Source organism: Pan paniscus, chromosome 2 (assembly GCF_029289425.2).
Source record: "Pan paniscus chromosome 2, NHGRI_mPanPan1-v2.0_pri, whole genome shotgun sequence".
In the NCBI taxonomy this organism is placed as follows: domain Eukaryota; kingdom Metazoa; phylum Chordata; class Mammalia; order Primates; family Hominidae; genus Pan; species Pan paniscus.
The window spans coordinates 69,883,770-69,904,187 of NC_085926.1; the positions used below are offsets into that span (position 1 = coordinate 69,883,770).

At 36.9% G+C, this 20,418-nt stretch overlaps 1 protein-coding gene across 6 annotated transcripts in view; it reads left to right on the forward strand.

The window, feature by feature from the left end:
• MITF (melanocyte inducing transcription factor) overlaps nucleotides 1-20,418 on the forward strand; it is a 228,029-nt gene that overhangs the window by 190,411 nt on the left and 17,200 nt on the right. For all 6 annotated transcript variants that reach the window (XM_008963956.4, XM_063602817.1, XM_003811576.5 and 3 more), the window contains exons 3-6: nucleotides 7,108-7,335; nucleotides 8,384-8,467; nucleotides 10,525-10,620; nucleotides 18,368-18,485. In XM_008963956.4, the coding sequence (XP_008962204.1) occupies nucleotides 7,108-7,335; nucleotides 8,384-8,467; nucleotides 10,525-10,620; nucleotides 18,368-18,485 (526 nt within the window). The remainder of the gene's footprint in view (nucleotides 1-7,107; nucleotides 7,336-8,383; nucleotides 8,468-10,524; nucleotides 10,621-18,367; nucleotides 18,486-20,418) is intronic.

A 20,418-nucleotide genomic window follows, 5' to 3' on the forward strand; every position in this document is an offset into this window, starting at 1 on the left:
TGGCAACTTGTTAGAAATGCTGAAATCTTGGGCTCTAGCCCAGACTTGTGGCATCACACTCTGCATTTAACAAGATCCTCCAGTGATTTGTATACACATTAACATTTGCTCCCAGTCCGGTATTTAATTTTCTGTGAATGTCAAGAGGACAATTGAGTATACTCTCTCAGATGGGAACAACTCAAAGTAAGAAGTTAAAACAATCAAAATCAAATATCTTCAATAGTTGTTTCGTATTCAATCAGAAAGTTATGATACAGTTTAAAAGCAAAAGAAAACTGTGTCGAGACTTTCAAGAATATTTTATGTGATTATCCCCATATCTTTTTTACTTTTATTTTATTTTATGTGATTATTCCACATATCTTTCTTACTTTTACTTTGAATTGACATAAGCTAGGAGTGCATGTAAAATGCATGGCATCTGGTACATGGTAGACAAGTTTGAGAGAATGAGCACTAATTCCGTTCTTTATATTTTAAAACATCGTGCTATTTAATGTAACATATCCACTCATAATGTCTTATAAGACCCTCATTTAAGAGAAATGGTTTTCTCTTCTATTCGGCTGAGATAAAACCACATGTTCTTTTTATTATCATGGTCTCTGGCTTATTTTAGCCTGAGGGAGAAAAAAATAATGTATATATTAGGGATTTTCTTATGATAACACCTTTTTTCTGAGGCTACTAAATATTGTTTGTCCTCAAACCAAAGTATGCCCGTCTTGTGGTTTATAATAAGCATACTGTTTTATAGGTCATTAGCTAAGGATAAAAGACTTGCTGGGAATTTTTGGTAGGGCTAGTCTAGTCTATTCTGTTTTAACATCAAATTTTCAGAAAAGTACATTTGTTATCCTTTTCTTTTATACATATTTACAGCTCAATTCTCTGAATTCAGAAGCCTGCAATGTAATAAGACAGGAAGTAGTATGAAAGTATACAGACCCATAAATATGTGATATAAATGTATATATATTTATTTGTGCACACCTGGGATATGCACCTGGAATATGCACCTGGAATACACCTCTGGATTTACACAGTTTTATCTTCCCTTCTTATTCAGTTAAAGTCCTAGATCAGAACTGACCCACAGAAGAGGGTGCTTCTCTAGTTCGCCTCTGCGGACAGAATAATGGAGACATGGCTATGGTTTCTAACCCTGGCAAGTTGTTTAGGTTTCCTCTTAGTTTCTGTTTTCTTTAGCTTTAAAAGGGGTGGGGGGTAATTAAGCATATCCTGTATTCTTACAAAGATGCTTGTCCAGTTAAGACAGTAGTTGGAAAAACAACTGTAAAATTACGTATACATATACTATTTCTCTTTATTAAAATCACCCCATTCTTTCCTTCAAATCCTGCTAAAACTTCTATTGAGTAGGAAAGTTCAATTCTAGTTTGGTGAAACTTTCCTGGAGAGCAGGGGTCAGCATTTTCTATAAAAAGCCACAATGTAGATAATTTTAGGCCTTGGGGGCCCTGCAGACTCTGTTGCTACTCTTCAAATCTGCTATTGCAGCAAGGGAGCCGCCCTGGACAACATGTCAACTAATGGGTGTGGCTGTGTTCTGATAAAACTTTATTTATCCACATTGAAATCTGAATTTTATTTAATTTTCATGTGTCATGAAATATTCTTCTTTTCATTTTTTTTCAACTATTTAAAAATGTAAAATCCATTCTTACTTTATAGACCATACAGGCAGCAGACCGAGTTGGGCTGATGGGTAGACAGACTCCTGTTGTAGAGAAAAAGCACTGGGTTTGTCAACCATAGCCATTTCGAACCTTTCTTTATTTAAGACTCTTTGGTTTGCTTTGTATTTGCATCTGATTTTGATTCTTCTCCCTTAGGCCAGGATTCATACCCTTGTTGTTTTTACTTTTTGTTAAGGACAGCTTTGTACAGATTGTACAGTAAACAATATTATGTGTCCAAGGATATATGTTCTGGGCTTTTGTTTTCTTTTGTGGTAATGTAATTGTGGGACTGAAAAGAACCTCAACACTTAATGAGATGTGACCTTTTGCAAGACTATCCTAGTTATTTAAGAAAGCTAGCTTTCTCTGTTTTACCACTTTTTTCAGGAAATATGATTGCATAACTGATATTCTCTATGGATTGCCATTTTTAAAACAGTATGAAAAGAATAGTGGTGTGGTGATAGGTAACAATTGATTAAAGGGTAATCCCTTTAGTTTTCTTTAAACTTGCTGAGCAAAAGAACAAATTATCTCTCTAAACATAAGTGATAAATCTGAACATTTTGTTGAATTATTAAAATATATATATATAAAGCCATTTGAGTGTAGAAGCATGTCGTAGCTACTCAGGAGGCTGAAGTGGGAAGATCACTTGAGCCCAGGAGTTCAAGGCTGTAGTGTGCCATGATTGCACTTGTGAATAGCCACTGCACTCCAGCCTGGGCAACATAGCAAGACCCTTATCTCTAAAAATATAATAAATAAATAAATAAACTAAAAGGATTAAGAGAATCTACACTCACTTCTACTTGAATTCTGGTTTACAAATAGTAGAGAGAATAGAAGAATAGTGGATATCTAGATAGGGATATTTCTTCCCCAGTAAATTCTGTTGTCAGCTAAGATGGTAGTATCTATAGCTACCATCTTAAACTGACATGTGATGTGCTCCAGGATCTCTTTAGAATGAAACTGATGGAAAATAACCTGTCAGTTTTACCCAGGAAGTGGTAAAGCTGAAGTGTGACAGTTAGGAGGTGATCCATTCCGATTCTCTTGCTATCCATTCAAGATCTGAATGAAGAAAGGAAACAGGTGAAATGATAGGAGTGCTAACAATGAATAAAAGTTACAAAGCCTTTGGGTGTTTGCCCTTTAACTCAGATAGCTAGCATAATTTATATGAAATATAAGTTATATCAATAAATAATATTTTATGATAAAGTATTCTAGCTTTATTTTGCTGTCTGTACTTCAGGTGTTCAGCAGTACTCAACTTTTGCTATCTGAATTCCTTAGTGTGGTTAGTCGTCTGGAAAGTCAAAAACATGCAAACATTATCAGGAAATCATAAAGATGTTTCTGTCCTCTTTAATGCTACATATATGTTCTCATTTGCATACTTCTTTGATTGGCTATTTAAAAATTAATGAAAGCAAAGTTATTGACTAAAAAGCTATGAATTAGGATGGCTGAAGACAGAAAATTATATTTATATGGCTTTTTAAATTGTCAGAGGGCTATAGAGCCTCATAATAATGCTATGAGGGAGTTTGGGCAGGGTTAGTATCTTTCTCCAGCATCTTCTCGGGGAGGGAAGTAAACATATAGAGGCTATGTCACACACCACCTGTCCACAGTGGGGAGTGACATTGCTGGTGCAGTGATGTTGCTAGAGTGCCAACCACATTCTAGATCAGGGGTTCTCAAAGTGTGATCGGAGGGCCCTGGTTGTATCTAAGACCCTTGCAGGAGTTCTGCCAGATCTGGACTATTTCAGAATAACACTAAGATATTGTTTTCCTTTTTCACTCTCATTTCACCAGTAAACAATAGAGTTTTCCGAAGGCTACATGTCGTGTTGAGATGTCATTGTTCTGACATCCTGTGAGATATCTACTAATGTATAATCGTGTTTTTTCAAAAATTCTCAATTTTAATTTCTAATATGCTAAATATTGATAGATATAATCCATGTAAACACAATAAATTTAAAAAGTGTAAAAGGATCCTAAGACAAAAATGTTTGAGAATTGCTGTTTTAGATATTGTGCTAAGGCTGTTAGAAACATGATCTCATTTAATGCAGAAAACACACATATGAGGCAAGCTCTACTGTCATTCCCATTCAATACGCTAGGAGATGAGGGCCTGGAGAAGTTAATGAATTGCAGAAGGTACATGGGTTGTTAAGTTGCAAAGATAGAATCTGAACCCAGGTTTCAAGTTAAGAACTCCGCTGACTGTGTTGTCAGGCACATTGTCTTTCAAAGAAGCACCAGGAAATGCCTGGATTTGGACTAATTTCTCAGAAGAGAAACTTCTTCCCATAACCTAGGCTATCTCCAAGGGAATGTAAATATGAAGATTATCCTTATAGACAGTGTAAAATAGAGATTATTTTCTAGTGGTTTGTGGGCCGAGGCTTGTACTCTGTGAAACACAAAACAGTTGAGCATCGGATCTTTAAACCTGGAGGATTTTACTTAAAAAAGAAGTTTGGATTGCCAGCTACCCTTGAAAAATTTGGAGATCTTGAGCTAGGCTGGACTCATATTCCCACATGGCCACAATCAGCTGCAGTTTTTATCTGCTGTTCCTGCTAGATAGATGTGTGTCCTCTGGTTTGCCACAGACCTCACTACTCCTTATTACCTTCCTCGTAGCTCATGTTCCTCATTTATGTTGCCTGTTTGAGGTATTTGGGTTAGAAACAGCTGGAGATGTTCTGTCTACTGCATAGTGTTTATAGGCCATCTGCTTTCAACTTACTTGAAAAATAAAAAGTTATTAACAGTAAAAGAGCCAAATATATCCCATTCTGCTTACCCAAACCTGGATGTAATAAAGACCTCACTGACAGTACCACATAGAAAGCAAATTGCTTCTTTCTTTTCTAAAGCATAATATTCTGATTCATTAAAGAATTAGGATCTGCCAGTGAATTAACATTTATTTTTAAACATGAATCTCTTTTCTTTTTAAGTGTAATAGTGAAATAAGCACATTCTACTCATTGCCCTCATTTTATGTTTATTTTAGTAATGTCTACTGTCCTCATCATTATCATGTCTGGACCCTTTATAAAAAAACATCTCTGTGAACCTCTGTGTACATATTAAATCAGTCATTTGAAACAATATGAGATTGTCAACCTAACGGACTGCATTATCCTGGGCATTTAGACAACATTATTGAACTTCAAATTTTTAGCTTAACATAACATTTGTCAGCAGTAGATATTAAGCATTTATCATAATTTATAAGTATATATTTGCTTTCCTCTTTTCTTTTTTTGCCTCACCCCAGAATATAAGTTTCATAAAGCTGGAAACTATATCTGTTTGTTCACAATGTATATTCTATGCTTTGTACAGTGTTTAACACTTAACAGTCAGTAATGAATGAATAAAGGAATAAATATGTAAATATATCAGTGTTGTATATGATAACTCATTCTTCTGTAATCTTAAGAATAATATTTTAAAATTCTCAGCAAAAATGCTCATGCTTTTTTCATTTGAGAGTTAAATAGGGGAGATATTTATTTCTTATTATCCACATAAATATATATCCACTTCTATGTGTGCTATGTTCTATTTAGGATAGTGCCCGGTCTTCCTGATGTGAGGTCAATAGGCAGGTTACACATCTATGTAGCTAAGAATAAGGTGCATATTAAGACCAGGATGCAAGAAGAGGCTGTTGAACTTGAACATTCAGCACAGAGTCTCTTCTCTTCTATACTAAAAGATAGTCATCCTGCAGTCGGAAGTGGCAGTTATTCGGCCATTGGAAAAGTCTCATGTAATAGTAGCTTTTAGATGATGTCTCCTCCAAAGGGGCATCCTGCTATTAACCTATTGCTGAAAGAGAAATACCATTGTCTATTAATACTACTGGAACTAAAGATGAATAGTGAATTGGCCTTGATCTGACAGTGAGTTTGACTTTGATAGCTCGTCACTTAAAAAGGTTCTTTTATATTTATGAAAAAAAGCATGACGTCAAGCCAGGGGGGAAAATTGATATCAACATTTAAGACCAAACTCATAGGGCTTCCAAAAAAAAGGCCCTTATGTGAACGTTTTTTTTTACATGCATAACTAATTAGCTTAGGTTATTATAAGCAGGGCTTCTGTGATAAAGTTTCCGGTGGTGTCTCGGGATACCTTGTTTATAGTACCTTCTCTTTGCCAGTCCATCTTCAAATTGGAATTATAGAAAGTAGAGGGAGGGATAGTCTACCGTCTCTCACTGGATTGGTGCCACCTAAAACGTTGTTATGCTGGAAATGCTAGAATATAATCACTATCAGGTGAGATTTATTCTGACTCATATTCAGTCTTTGAAATATAATGCAATAAATTGATTTAATCCACTTTTTGTTATTGTAATAGACATACTGTTTTCAATAAGTATAAATCTGCTCTTTTAATGCTGTTTATTATTTGATGCCATAAGAAGTAATTCAATGTAGTTTTGAACAAAGTAAATATTAGTAGGATTCTTTTTTTTTTTTTTTTTTTGCCTAGTGTGTGGCTAAACTATCTTCATCAGCTGCTGTTCATTGCTCATAAGATTAAATTGTCTTTATCAAGAAAAAAGTGACTTAAAATTGAATAATGTTGTTTTTTGGGGAAAAGTATTTCTCATTCTGAATTAATGTCTGTAGGAAAGGAGAAAAAACATCCTGTTGGCTTGTTAATAGTCATGTCTTTTAAAACACATACGTGTAAGTGTTATGCATTTGAAAGAAACTACTTAATGTAGAATTGCTTTTTATGTTGAGTTTTTTCTTAATTACAACGTTGAATAATCATGTCCAAATGAAAAGTGGGAGAATTAATCCACAACTAGTTGATTTAATCATTGGAAGATTTATATTTATTTTCTACAGCCATTTTACACAGTTGGTTCTTAAGGAGGTGTGTGTGTGTGTGTGTGTGTGTGTGTGTGTGTGTGTGTATATGTGTGTGTGTTTTAAAAAGAAAGCTGTTCTGTTCGCCAAGGAAAGTGAAACAAACAATTATGCCACTTCTACATTGTTGTTTGATCTTAATAAACCCTTTCATGTGTGTTGGGGAAATTTTTGCCCTAAGATAATTTCAAACTTTTAATTATTAGATATGAGAAGAAGGATACAAGGTTTGAAAGAGATGTATAGTTAATTAGCAGGGAAATAAAATAGGGCAAAGTATTACCCCAAATCCTACTAGTTAGACTTTAAACTTCAGTAATATCAAAATCCGTTAGCACAGTGCCTGGTACATAACAAAGGCTTAATAATTTATTCTGTTGGTGGCCTGGTCAGTTTCATGTTTGTGCCTGAAGGAAGAGCCGTCTGAAACTCACAAATAACAGCGCTGTCTTCTTTTCCCTCCATGGCTATGTTCAGGTGCAGACCCACCTCGAAAACCCCACCAAGTACCACATACAGCAAGCCCAACGGCAGCAGGTAAAGCAGTACCTTTCTACCACTTTAGCAAATAAACATGCCAACCAAGTCCTGAGCTTGCCATGTCCAAACCAGCCTGGCGATCATGTCATGCCACCGGTGCCGGGGAGCAGCGCACCCAACAGCCCCATGGCTATGCTTACGCTTAACTCCAACTGTGAAAAAGAGGTAATTCATGTCTCCTCTCCTCTCCTGTTTTCTTATGCTAAATAACTTGTCTGTTGAATATGATTCCCACACTTAACTGTGGACTCTAGTTTGTCCTTGTGGCCACATTTACCAGCCTTTGTCCCCGATTCACCATCGTGGCTGTGGCATTCCAGCCTGTTGTCTCCGTCGCGGGGTTATTGGGTGTAGAGCACATGACGGGAGACCTGGCCCTCTCCAAGTGAAATGTGGAGGCGAGGACACTTTCGCCACTTGCTTCTTCTTCCTTAGCTGAGTGCTCTCTTCTCTTCCATGCCTTTCAGTTTATGAAGCAGTGAGAACGCAGAGAGAGGAGAAGGGGAGGTGGAAAAGGAAAAGCAAAAATAGAAGAGGTGTGGGACATGCGGTTTAGAAGTTCCGCTTGTTGTGAATGTCTGGAATATTATTTTTATTTCTCCCTGAGTTGGGGGAAGAAAGAATGGAATATGCATGGATGGATTTGAATCATATAGCACATGAGACTTTAACGGAAACGCAAAGGTTTAATTGCTGGATACATTCTGTTTCATAATAAAATTGCCACTGCCCTTTAAATCTGCTTTGGTAAAGGCTGGATTGGAGACAAGACTCAAACTACCTTCAAGCTAATTGGTGCATCAAAATTTGGAGCATACAAATACCTGAGAGCTGTGATTTAATGCTCATTATTTCCAAATTATGAGATGATGAGCTTCATCTCAATGGGATTTACCGTACTATGGACTATGAAGTGTTTATGCAAATTCGGAGGCAACTTTTCTAAAGTTGGATTGATTTTAATTTCTAGAGGGACTAAAGTCTTTGCCCCTATGCCCAAACCAACTGCTTTATTTTTCTCTACCCAAATTTGTCATCTAGCAAGATGATTTGACACAAGTTCTTCCTTCATTATTTCATCTTTTGGTCAGATTCCACTTTGTTTGAAAGCTTGGTTCATCTTGTTGCTGTGCCATCAGCTTTGTGTGAACAGGTCATTAAAAAGTCATTTGCAAATCCAAGTTATAGGCTGTTTTTGCTTGTGTTTTTGCAGGGATTTTATAAGTTTGAAGAGCAAAACAGGGCGGAGAGCGAGTGCCCAGGCATGAACACACATTCACGAGCGTCCTGTATGCAGGTACTGAATGACTTGGCAGCCTGAGGATGAACACTTTGTAATGAGAATCTATATTTGTGGTGGATCACACCTTCCTGAAAACTTAAGCGTTTTTTTTCCCCCATTGGTTTTTTTTTTTTTATAGAGAAAGCTAGGAACATTGCCATTTTCCTCATAGTATCTCATGATTAAATAATGACAAGGGAGAATAAACTAAAATGTGTTTTTCCCCTAAGTTGCTGCAAAGATTAAAAACTTCTTAAAGTACATAAATTTTAATAAGATATGAAATATGTACTTTAACATAATCAATATATGTTATACAAATTTGTAGGTTAGCAATTTTTGTATTAGTAAAACCAAGATGTGTGTGTATAATCTAGATATTGTTTCCTAAATGGAATCTCATGGAACATACATTTTGAAACTATATTAATTTAATAACATATAATGGATGCTTTCCCAAGTAACTAAAGTTTCTTCTATTACATCCTATTTAATGGATATATAAATTATGCTATATCTATTTATATATCTATGCATGTATATAGATATAGGAGAGAATGATAAGCAACAAAATTTGTTGCCTTTCTATGTTTCCTGTCATCAACTTGCATTATTTTTGTCATAAGAGAAAAAAAATATTTTAAAAATGCTATTACATCAAGCCCACTAATTTTATTTTTCTAAGAACAAAATTAAAAGTGGCAAGGAAATGTTGTTCATAAGTTTCCTAGCCTATTTGCATATTTACCAACTCAATTAGAAAATCATCTCTTAAAGACAAACAAAACAAATAAAAGTGGTGTCAATAGAAATGGAACCTAACAAACAGTGGATAGTAGTTATTCAAAACTGGCCAATTATTCTTTTTAGGGGTCACTTAATAAGACTCCTTTTTTGAGTGTTTACTATGTTCCTGGTACTTTGAATGCTCTGTACAGTTTGTCCTGAAATCATACAAGAATCCATAAGACAGTAAATATTATGAACCCCCATTTTATAGATTGAGAAACTGAGGCTTTAAAAGATTGGAGGCTTTGCCCTAATCTAGAAAGCAGGAGAACTGGGATTCCAACCCAAACCTATGAATTTTGGATTCTCTCCTCTTTAATGGAAGTGGCAAGAGACAGAAGAGCATCCCTGTTAGTTCTGTGATTTCATTGTGTAACTATGAAGTCCTGTTAAGACCCAAGCACAGACACACCAACTAGCTCAAATACATAAGGTGTTTACGAAGAAATGTTTTCACAGGCTTGTCTTTGCAACTGCTGCAATGCACATGTAATCACTGTTGTTTATTATCATAACTGATGTTTTGGTACTTTAGAAATAAAATTGATCTAGTGGGAATGTCAGCTCCACGACTGTAATGATAACCTCATCCTGGTGTACTCCTTGGGGAGTACCAAGCACACTGGTAGCTGTACAAGGAGAAACTTATTTTACAAGTCACTGTAAGATGGGTGCAGGGATAGCCAGTGGCCTGGGAGCCACAGTGTCCACACTTCCCTGTGGAACACTACAGACGGTGTTTTCCTTCTGCAAGAAAAGGGTAGGGGCCATCGTCTTTAGGGAAAAAAGGAAGTAGAATGACAGCTGTCATTCAAGATGAAGTGCTGTGGTACATCTCTCCTGTTTAGGGCAGGCAGTTTAGCATAGTTGTGAAAGCATGGGTTAAATTGTGGCTCCAGTCTTTCTTCAGTGTGTGACTTTGGGCAAGCTGCTTCTCATTTATTTCACCTGGAAAATTGCTATAATAATAGTACCTGCCATGACACGGTTTTCGTTAGGGCAAAATCTTAGCCTATGAAAATCCTTGAACCCAATGCTTGGCAACTCATAATCACTCATTAAATGCTGGCTGCAAGTATTATTCTCATCACCTATTCGTGTTAATGGTCTTCAATACTATTTTATACTTCAATACTATTTTAGTGGAAAGAGGACAGTTACTTCTTAGAATCTAACTAAAGACCATTATTGCTTTGGGTAAAAAAAGACCATGAGTCTCTTTTTAGGTTGTGTTGCATAGTTTATTTATTTTTGTCTCTCTTCTCTTACCCTTTTTCCTACAGATGGATGATGTAATCGATGACATCATTAGCCTAGAATCAAGTTATAATGAGGAAATCTTGGGCTTGATGGATCCTGCTTTGCAAATGGCAAATACGGTATTGATAACCTTTTTTTAAGTAGAAAATCTTGAGGTGTTTCCAGGGTTCTGTTCTTTTTTCTTAAACTTTTATTGTATCTTTGTAACTGGTTCACTGATTAAATGTATTAATAGTAAAATGGAGAATTATCTCAGGATCACAAATAAGTGACTTTAACATCAGAAATTAAGAAGTTTTTATGAGTTTATGAATAATCCCATGATAAAACTCTACATTCCCTGGAGTCCACGGGCAGTTTTGACAGGGCATTAGCCCTTCCAATTCCCTTGACATCTAATGCCCAACCCAGTACACTGCAGCCAAGGGAACCATTGTGAACTGCACTATTCACAGTGGTGCTCTAGTTGGCCTGAAAAAGTTGGTGCAGTTTTTCAAGAAGGTTTTTTCATATTCTTAGGTGATAGAGGGACATTGGGGTTACCCTTCTCCAACAGCAAAATTTATTCCAACTTCAGTTCATAAACAAGTGGTCCTATTTGCTATTGTATGTTACTTGTTTTTCTCTGTAATTTAGAGGCTTGCCTATATTGTTTATTTTCCTTCATTCCTTACATTTTAGTCTTATGTTACTGTTTTACCAAAGTCTTATTGCAGATCTTATTTAGTCCTTGCAGTTATTCTGTGAGTCAAGTTTGGATGGTATCATTGCCCTCAGTTTTAAACTGTAACTAGGTTAGACAGTCTTACGCAAGATTACATAGCTTGGGTGTATCAAAGCCAGGCCTGCTTGGTAGGTCTTTGAATGCCTTCTCCAATCCTTTTCCGTTTCCTCTGAGAGCAATGCTATGAGACTATCATATTCTTAATAACTAGTGTTTTAAAGACCAATATTTATTGAGAGGAAAGGGAAAAGGGGAGTTGTTTAATGGGTATGGAGCTTCGGATTTGCAAGATGAAAAATTCTGGAGATCTGTTTGATAACATTGTGAACATACATAACACTACTGAACCATACACTTAAAATTGGTTAAGACGGCAAATTTTATCCTATGTGTTTTTTACCATAATGAAATTTTTTAAAGGTATGACTAACTTCCAGTAGTAAATTCCCTTGGTCAAAGGACAAAATAACACTTACTTAGGTACACCAGAATCCTCAGAAAATTGAGTCTTATAGTTAGCATTTTCTTTTCTTTTTTTTTAAATCCATCTTGATCCAATTCTTCAAGTTCACTTCCTTGAACTCATGTGGGGTGAGGACTTCCCTTGAAACCTCAAGCTTCTTTTATGATATTTAGAGTTTGTCTACTTTCTGCCCATTTAAACCCACCCCCTGATTTTGGAAGAACCAGGTGTTCTACCATTGTGATAAAAGTTTCCATGCCATACTCTCCGAACCTCTTGGAATCCTTGGTTGGCTTCTGTGGAACCTTCCTGCTTACAAGTTGTTGCATCCCATGAGGCCAACTACACTTATCTAGCACTCAGAATCCTAGGACAAACATGAGTAAAACACTTGGGGGAGCATGCCCTGGGGAATTTATAAATATACCCAAAGACATGGGTATATTTACATTTCACTGCTCTAGCAGCATTAATTAGCAATGGCCCAGTCATCTCAAAAGAACTTTGCTGTGAGAGTGGTCATTTTGCTAGTGGTGTCAAATGGGTCCCTGGGCACACTCAAGTGAACTGTAGAATTGACATGATTCTGTAAAATCATTGACTTTTTTTGTAATGGCAAAGACCTTTGATATCATTTGGTCTAACCTAGTACTCAATGCATTAGCCTCCTCTTTTTTTTTTTTTTTTTTTTTTTTTTTTTGTTACAGGGTTTCATTTTGTTGCCCAGGCTGATCTTGAGCTCCTGGGCTCAAGTGATCTTCCTCCCTCAAGTAGCTGGGATTATAGGTGTGTGCCACTACACCTGGCCTGACCTTCTCTTGCATCTCGTTAGTATTCTCCACAAAAAAATCAAGGCATCCAGCTTCTTGGAAGCCTCCATAAAAGGATCTGTACTAGCTCACTAGGGAAATAGCAAAGCACAATGGTTAGAATTTGGAGGTTTCTGACCAGATCTGGGGTCAAACCCTGAATCTTCCATTTCCTCTGTGACCTTGCATGTTATTTAGCTTCCTGAAACCCTACGTTTCCCCATCTGTAAAATGGGGCTGTTATATATACCTATATTATGTGGTCAACTCACTTGGTAAAGCATCTGTAGTATTTAGCATTGGAAACATAAGTTGTATTCAATAATGTTATCTAAATTATTAAGTATAACTTATTAATTATAATATCAAATAATATTGATAGTATTTGTTTATTCAGCTGATCTTCACTGAGCCCCTATAATGTATCAAGCTCTATGTTAGCTATCTGTGAGACATATCTATCTCACAATATCCCTCACAGTAAATAACTCTGTAAATTGCAGCATGGGTCCCAGTTTGCTTCATGGAGAACTTTTCCACATACCACCCCTTCTGAAGACAGTTGTCATGACCCCATATATGCTTCTGTCCTTTAGAATGAATACCTGGCTGGGCCCATGGTTCACGCCTGTAATCCTAGTACTTTGGGAGGCTGAGGCAGGAGGATCACTTGAGACCAGGAGTTGGAGATCAGCCTAGGCAACACAGAGAGAATCCGTCTCTGTAAAAATGTAAATAATTAGCTGGGTGGGGTAGTAGTACATACCTGTAGTCCTAGCTACTCAGGAGGCTGAGATGGGAGGATCACTTGAGACCAAGAGTTCAAGGATGCAATGAATCATGATCATGCCACTGTCCTTTAGCCTGGGCAACAGAGCAAGACCCTGTTTTTAAAAAACACATTTAAAAATAAAAAAGTAGAATGAATCCTCATACCTCTTCATTCCATCTACATTAGCGTTGAGGCCTTGTTCCTTCATTATCTGGTTGTTCCTAAACTATATTAAAGATTAATTTAGCATTTATGGATATGCCTAATAGGTGGCCAGCACCAGGCAAGGTGCTGTGGAGGCGAAGGTGACTAAGGTGTGCTTCCTGTTCTCACGGGGGTTACCAGTCTAGAAGGGGGAGACTCTTTTAGCCCTTGAGGGGAGAAGGACAATTCAGGAGCAGAGAGGCCATCTCAAGTGAATTTCCAGATAAGAAAGATCCTCTGGGCAGAGTTGAATTAACTCCCAGACAGGAGAGGAGTCCCCTGCAGCCACCCTTAGAAGTCACTGACTTTATCCCGGCATCCACTTCTCTTCTGTATCCCCATACTGGAAAGGCTAAATGGCGCTCCATTAGAGTCTTCTTTCAACAAATCTATTTCAGCATTTTGCCATTAAGGGAAAGACAATGTAACTTCAACATTAGGAGCACAGAGTCTGAACCAGACATCTGAATACATATTCTTGACTGAGTGATTCAACCTCTCTGCTTGTGTTTCCTTGTCTGTAAAATGGGGATCATAATAACATCTACTGCAATAGAATTAATGGGAGAATTATAAGAGATAGCCCACAAAAAGCATTTAGAACAGTTGGGCCCTGATAAGCTCTCACTAAAAGTAAGTTACTAGCTCTTATTCTTGATGAACTTGGGTTTTAGTTGTCAAAATTAAGTAACAAAGCTACTGCAACCTATTAACATTTTAATTTTTTTCCCACGGTAAAGTTTAATGTTCTTCGTGTTAGGCATTTTTTTTCTTTTATTTGATTATTTGAAATGCTTTATTTCAAGTTAACTACTTAGGAAAAAATAAAGTGGAAGGAACACTTAGAGAGGAAACTGTCCTAAGGGAATTGAAGTCTAGAAATAACTATTCTGAGAGCACAAGGGCCCTCTTGTACTATCACAAACAAAGAATAAAAGTCCCAGTTTACTTGTGTTAACAGTGCTCAATTGATATTCAGAAAAGGGGACCATCCAGAGAGAAAAAATAATAACATTTTACAATTATCATTTACTTGGAAAAATATTCATTTTGGTGGAGCACAACATTGAAGAACTCAATTCAGACCAGTATGGGGGCATAGACCCAGGCACATCTTCCTTCAATTTGTTTGTCCGGATTGGACTGTGGCTTTCATCTGTCCATGGTGCAGTTTGTGCTCTGGAAGTGAAATCTTGTCATTTAGGTAAATGGACTGGATAAAAATCCCACAAAGATGTGAAATATACATGTTAATAGAAGAAGTCTCTTCCTCTTTCTTAGCTCTAAAGGTGTTATTTTGACCTAATTATAATGTTAACTATATTTATCGGGAAAGTTTTCTAATGCAGAAGAACCAACTACAGAATCCTTTCTTTAAAATGCATGGCTAGGAGACACATTTTAAATTATTTCCATCAACCTTCCTTTTAGTAGCTTCAGCAAATAACAACGGTTGATAGAAAGAACATACACCACCATTTAGGACACAGTTTCTCAAATGTGGAACTGTTGACATTTGGGATGGATAAGTCTTTGTGGTGGGAGACTGTCCTGTGCATTTTAGGATGCTCAACAGCATCCCTGGCCTTCACCCACTGGATGCCAGCAGCAAATCCCCTGCAGGTGCATCAACTGAAAATACCTCCAGATATTGATCCGGGGAAACAAAATCAGCTCTAGTGTAGAATGCCTGACTTGGAATAATGACTGGTCACCTCAGCCTTGCAGATTCCCTGATTTCTGTTCCTAGATTTGCATTGCAGTCTGGTAAAAAATTGTCTAATCGTTGACAATGTACTTAGTAATTAACATAGCAAGTGGTTTTGTTGATCAAGTGAAAATTAGCTCACCTGTCAAAACTGTAAAGTGGGAATCCAGTACTCCCTAGAAAATTATAATACTGTATTGTTAATCATAGCAGTTACCACTTATTGATCACTGAAGTAGCAGGCACTGTTTCACCTACTTTATCTCTATTAAATCTTATAAAATCTTATAAGACCCCTGTGAGAAGAATGTTGTCACTTTTCAACTGGAGACACTAAGCCTCAGAGAACTTGCTTAATATCACATAGCAAGTTCCTAAAGAGGCAGGATTTTAATCCGGGTCTCTGACTCCTAAGCACAGGCTATAAAGTTCTGCACCATTAATCGGTAAATTGGAGTATCCACATTCGGCTAGTAAGCAGCAGGGTTTTTATTTCCTCAGGTTTAATTGGAGATGAATTGAAAGTTTGTAGTTTCTAACTGGTTAATATCAGCATGTTGATACTCTCCCCACCCCCAGTTCTGCTGTTAACATGGGACATGAGCCTCCAACCAAAAACCTCCTTCGGCAATGGGAAAAATCTTGGCTTTTCTTTCTGTAAAAAGCAGTAAGATGCCATACACAAAGTGCCATTTTAATTCTGTGCTTGGCCCAAAGTAGGCACCCAAAAAATGAGATGACCTCCAGCAAAATATTCTGCCATGCTTTCTGCTTCCCACTCCTAATCAGCAAGTATGGGAAAAGCAGCCGAAGCAGGAAATCTTTCAGAGAAGTAGATAGAGGGCTATAAGCTTTTTCAACTGGAAGTAATGATGTCTGATCTCAGTAGAGTGCCCAATGAGGCATCTTGCTATAGGGATTTTAATTCATTTCCCTTATTGGTGTGCACTGTCGTCAATCCATACTAATCACAGCAGTACTTTCTGTAGTTTTTCATGCATCTCAATCCATTTCTCACTAGGTATCCCCCACGTTGCTCTTTGTCTCCCCCACCCTGTCCATCTCGCTGTCTATGGCAGAAAGCATTCTCTCTCTCAGTCATGTACATATCTCTTCTTTAGAATATAGTTAGAAAATATGTTCTTGTCCAGAAGAAGCTTAGAATTAGATATCTGTTCAACATAGGTCTATCAATGACTTGGAGATGTGTATCAGTTGCTATTATTTATCCCTAACAAATCATCATAATAACACAGTGAGTTTTGCATACAATTTGCATATGAAAACCTTATGTGTGATTTACCTTTCTGGAGCAAGTGGAATAATTTTTCTTTTAGCTTATTGCTTTGGATTTTCAAGTCACATTCTTGGTTTGTTAAAACCTCAAAGTTTTCCCAAAATCCAAAATTCTCAAAAGATAGGGGAATAAAGCTTTGGAATCCAAGGAGTTACCAGACATCATGGCAGCTGTATAAGTTTAGTCTTTCTGGTACTTTACAGGGCTGTTTTGAAACATGTGAGTGCCTTTCATTTTGCGTTAAATTGGACAAGAATAAAACTAAACACACACACAGAGCAAGGTTGACCCTGAGAAGGTAACCTATTTAAAATAAAACCACTTAGTGAAATGACAGCTAATAATCAAAGTCACTTTTTATCAATTCCTTAGTTAGAGGGCCTTGAAATACGATACAAGGGCATTTTAAATGACCACGATGTCTATTTTTGTGCATGTGTATGGGGGTATGTGTATTAGGTTTTATGCATATACTATAAACGCTGCTTTCAAAAAGGAGCAAAAGAGGGAGTTGTATTCTGCTGGTCTGTCTGTCCTCCCTGCCCACCCCAATTCTGTTCGAGCCAGTGTCTGATTCACCCATCAAGAAGTATCTTATTCCATGTCCATTGCCTCCCACCCAAATCTCTTTAGCTAGGGGTTTAATTCATAGAGTATATGTTTAGAGGCCATCACAGAAATAGATGCAATGGTTATCAATGAGGGGAAGCACATTCGACTTGTATTTTGTGGTATATTTTCATCTGTATGTTAGTGGTCATTGGAGAGGATGCAAGGTACTCTGTTGAATACAGTTTTTACTAGATACTTCTCAGTCACTAAACACTTTAATCACACCTAAATGCTTTCTGAATGTACTTTTCTCAGATGTAGAATACAATTCCATGTGTAATCAAGAAATGGGAGGGCTAAACAACTTTAAGTCTTACCCAGTAATCATGGTTATAGAAATTGTTTGAATCAATCTAGTAATGGTATGTGTCTGCAGTGGAAGAAGTGAGGTCAGTCAACGATTTCTCCATAGTTACTATTTCAAACTGTATTTCAGGGCATGGGAAGGGAGATCAACTTGGGCCTTTTCTACAAAAACAGGCCTATAAACTGCTGCAACTAGCTAGTTACCAAGAAATGCACATACACAACCAAAGGAGGACTCGCTGCTTTAAAACAGCCCATTCAGAACTGGAGGAAAAACTCTGACGCTAGCTTGGGGAAGGCTAAATATTTCTTTTACTTTTTTTTTTTTTTTAATTATTATTCTTTTGAAAGTGTAAATTTTTGCTCTCTTTTAAAGTCTGTGGGCTCCCTCTTGTGGCTTTGTGGAAAATTTCAATTTCAAGGAAACGCTTTTTCTCTCTAGCAATAAGGAAATCATTTCCAATTAAAAAAAAAACTTTCATTGCTTTTCCTTGCAAAAGAAAAAGAGAGAAGAAGAGGTGGATACGAGAAGGAAGGAACAAAATTAACTTTAATGGAAAGTCCTATTTGGTGAAAAGGTCATTTTATATACAATCCTGTTTTACAATAATAGCCAACATTTCCTGAACACCCACTGTATGCTACTAGTTGTACTAGATAATGCATTCACCACATTATTCATTGTCTCCATGCTCAAAATAAACTGATTGGCTAGTTAGAGTAATCATTTTATGGGTGTGAGACTGTGCTTTCCTGCCTCAAAGGGAACTGGTTGAGGAGATCCTGTACCTCTCTTTTAATGCCTGTGAGTGAATGAAAAAGTAAACATCTCATATTTTCCTATTTTAAAAATGATTTTTTGTATCAAATAATTTTTCTTAAATAAATCCTAGAGTAGGATATAGGTTTTATCTGAAAAAACATGGGAATCGTTCAACAGTTAATTTCTGTTACTGTTTGTCTCTCTCTAGTTGCCTGTCTCAGGAAACTTGATTGATCTTTATGGAAACCAAGGTCTGCCCCCACCAGGCCTCACCATCAGCAACTCCTGTCCAGCCAACCTTCCCAACATAAAAAGGGAGCTCACAGGTAAACACCTAGTAAATGTGCCTCTTACTGCATACTTCTGTCCATTTCCTGATAAGACAAAGTTATTGATATAGTGATGTGCAAACTATATCCAACTCACGGACGTAACTTTTATAGGTCTCTGCAGTGGTTAAAACATTATGCAATATTTTAAGACGGAGGATTTATACTTGAAAATTCTGTTTTTTTCAAGGAGATCCTTGAAAATCTCCTGAGATACTGGGAATCGGGGCCACCATTACTGCGTGTCACCAATCACTGTGTCTGTGGTGAAGGTCCCCTTTGTGTTGGGGACAGTAGGCAACTCTTTCAGCTGTAACTGTCTCCACCCTACCTGATATGTATGTTTCTTACAAGCCCTTAGAGGCATTTGCATTTGAGAACCCAGATCTGAATTTTCCTTTGACACACATTCAGGCCTACAATTGGGATAGCATAAGAATATATTTCTCACATCTTCAGATGCCTCCTGTTGTCTTTTGCTGTATTGTGTGCAAAAGATTTATTACACAGAGGGGAAACAATTATAAAATGGAGCAATGGATATTATTTGTTCTTGAGGCAAGTGTGAAATTACTTATTTCTCTACTTTGCTTAATGCTTTAGGGAAGGCATTTATTTGGTCATTAAAACATGGTGGAAACTATATTAGAACTGGCATTCTACCATGGTGAATTTTATGGCCCTTACCACACCCCTCTTTTTATTATTTGATCCTTGCATCCTGCAGGATTGGATGAACAGACTGAGAATATGGAATATGGATTTGGTACAGAGAATTCCTGTTCCAGTCAAGGATGTCTTAAAAAAATTTTTTTTAGAAAATAAGCAGGAGAAAGATGTTTTTTAAAAACCATGGATTTGAGTGAAAAGAGTAATTAATAAGTAAAAACCATCCAAAACCAAAACACAAGTAGCTACCCTACCAAAAAGGAAAATTACTGCAAGACAACAACAACAACAAAAGCAAGAATCGTCGGGCAGGCACAGTAGCTCACGCCTGTAATCTCAGCAGTTTGGGAAGCTGAGGCAGGCAGATCGCTTGAGCTCAGGAGTTCCAGGCTGCAATGAGCTGTGATCACACCACTGCACTCCAGCCTGGGCAAGAGGAATGAGTCCTGTCTCAAAACAAAGCAAAACAAAACAAAACAACAACAACAACAACTTAAGAATCATTGAAGTGGAGGGTATGTAAGTCATGCTTCTGTGTGAGGAAAAAAAAACTAGAAAATGATTTGAACTGACCATCACAACTGAAAGAATTCAACTTCTGAGTTTTATATATATATATATATACACACAGATACACACACACACACATAGATATGCATATATATGCATATATACATGGATGTATGCATATAGATATGCATATATACATATATAACACCCATATAATAAATATATATGGTGTATATATATATATGCTTCAGTGGCTATAAGTTATGCTAAAAAGATTTCTATTTTGAGATAAAATTCTAAATTATGGTAGTGTAATGCTTAAGCTATCACTTCTGAAAAGGAAATAACAGAGCTTTCTGGATCCCCAGATTGGTCAAGTAACATGTTTTGTTTTGTTTTTAATTCTGTTTTGTTTTGTTTTGTTATCTGTAAGGCAAAAAGTAATCTCTTATCCCAGAGATCTCACAAGAGTTGCTACGCAAATAGAGCTTTCCAATTGCAGTTGCCACCAAATGCCTCTATTCCTATTTTGTTTTTATAGACTCAAGCTAGTAAATAGTGGTTCCTAAGTTATTAGATGATTTCATTACAGCAGTTTTTAACAGAATCTGGCACCAACTTCTGAAAAAATGAGTTCATTCTATGAAGTAGTGAACTAGTCAGAAGAGACAGAGATCCAATTTGGCAGCTTTTTTTTTTTTTTTTTTTTTTGAGACAGGGTCTCTCTGTGTCTCCTGAGCTGGTGTGCAGT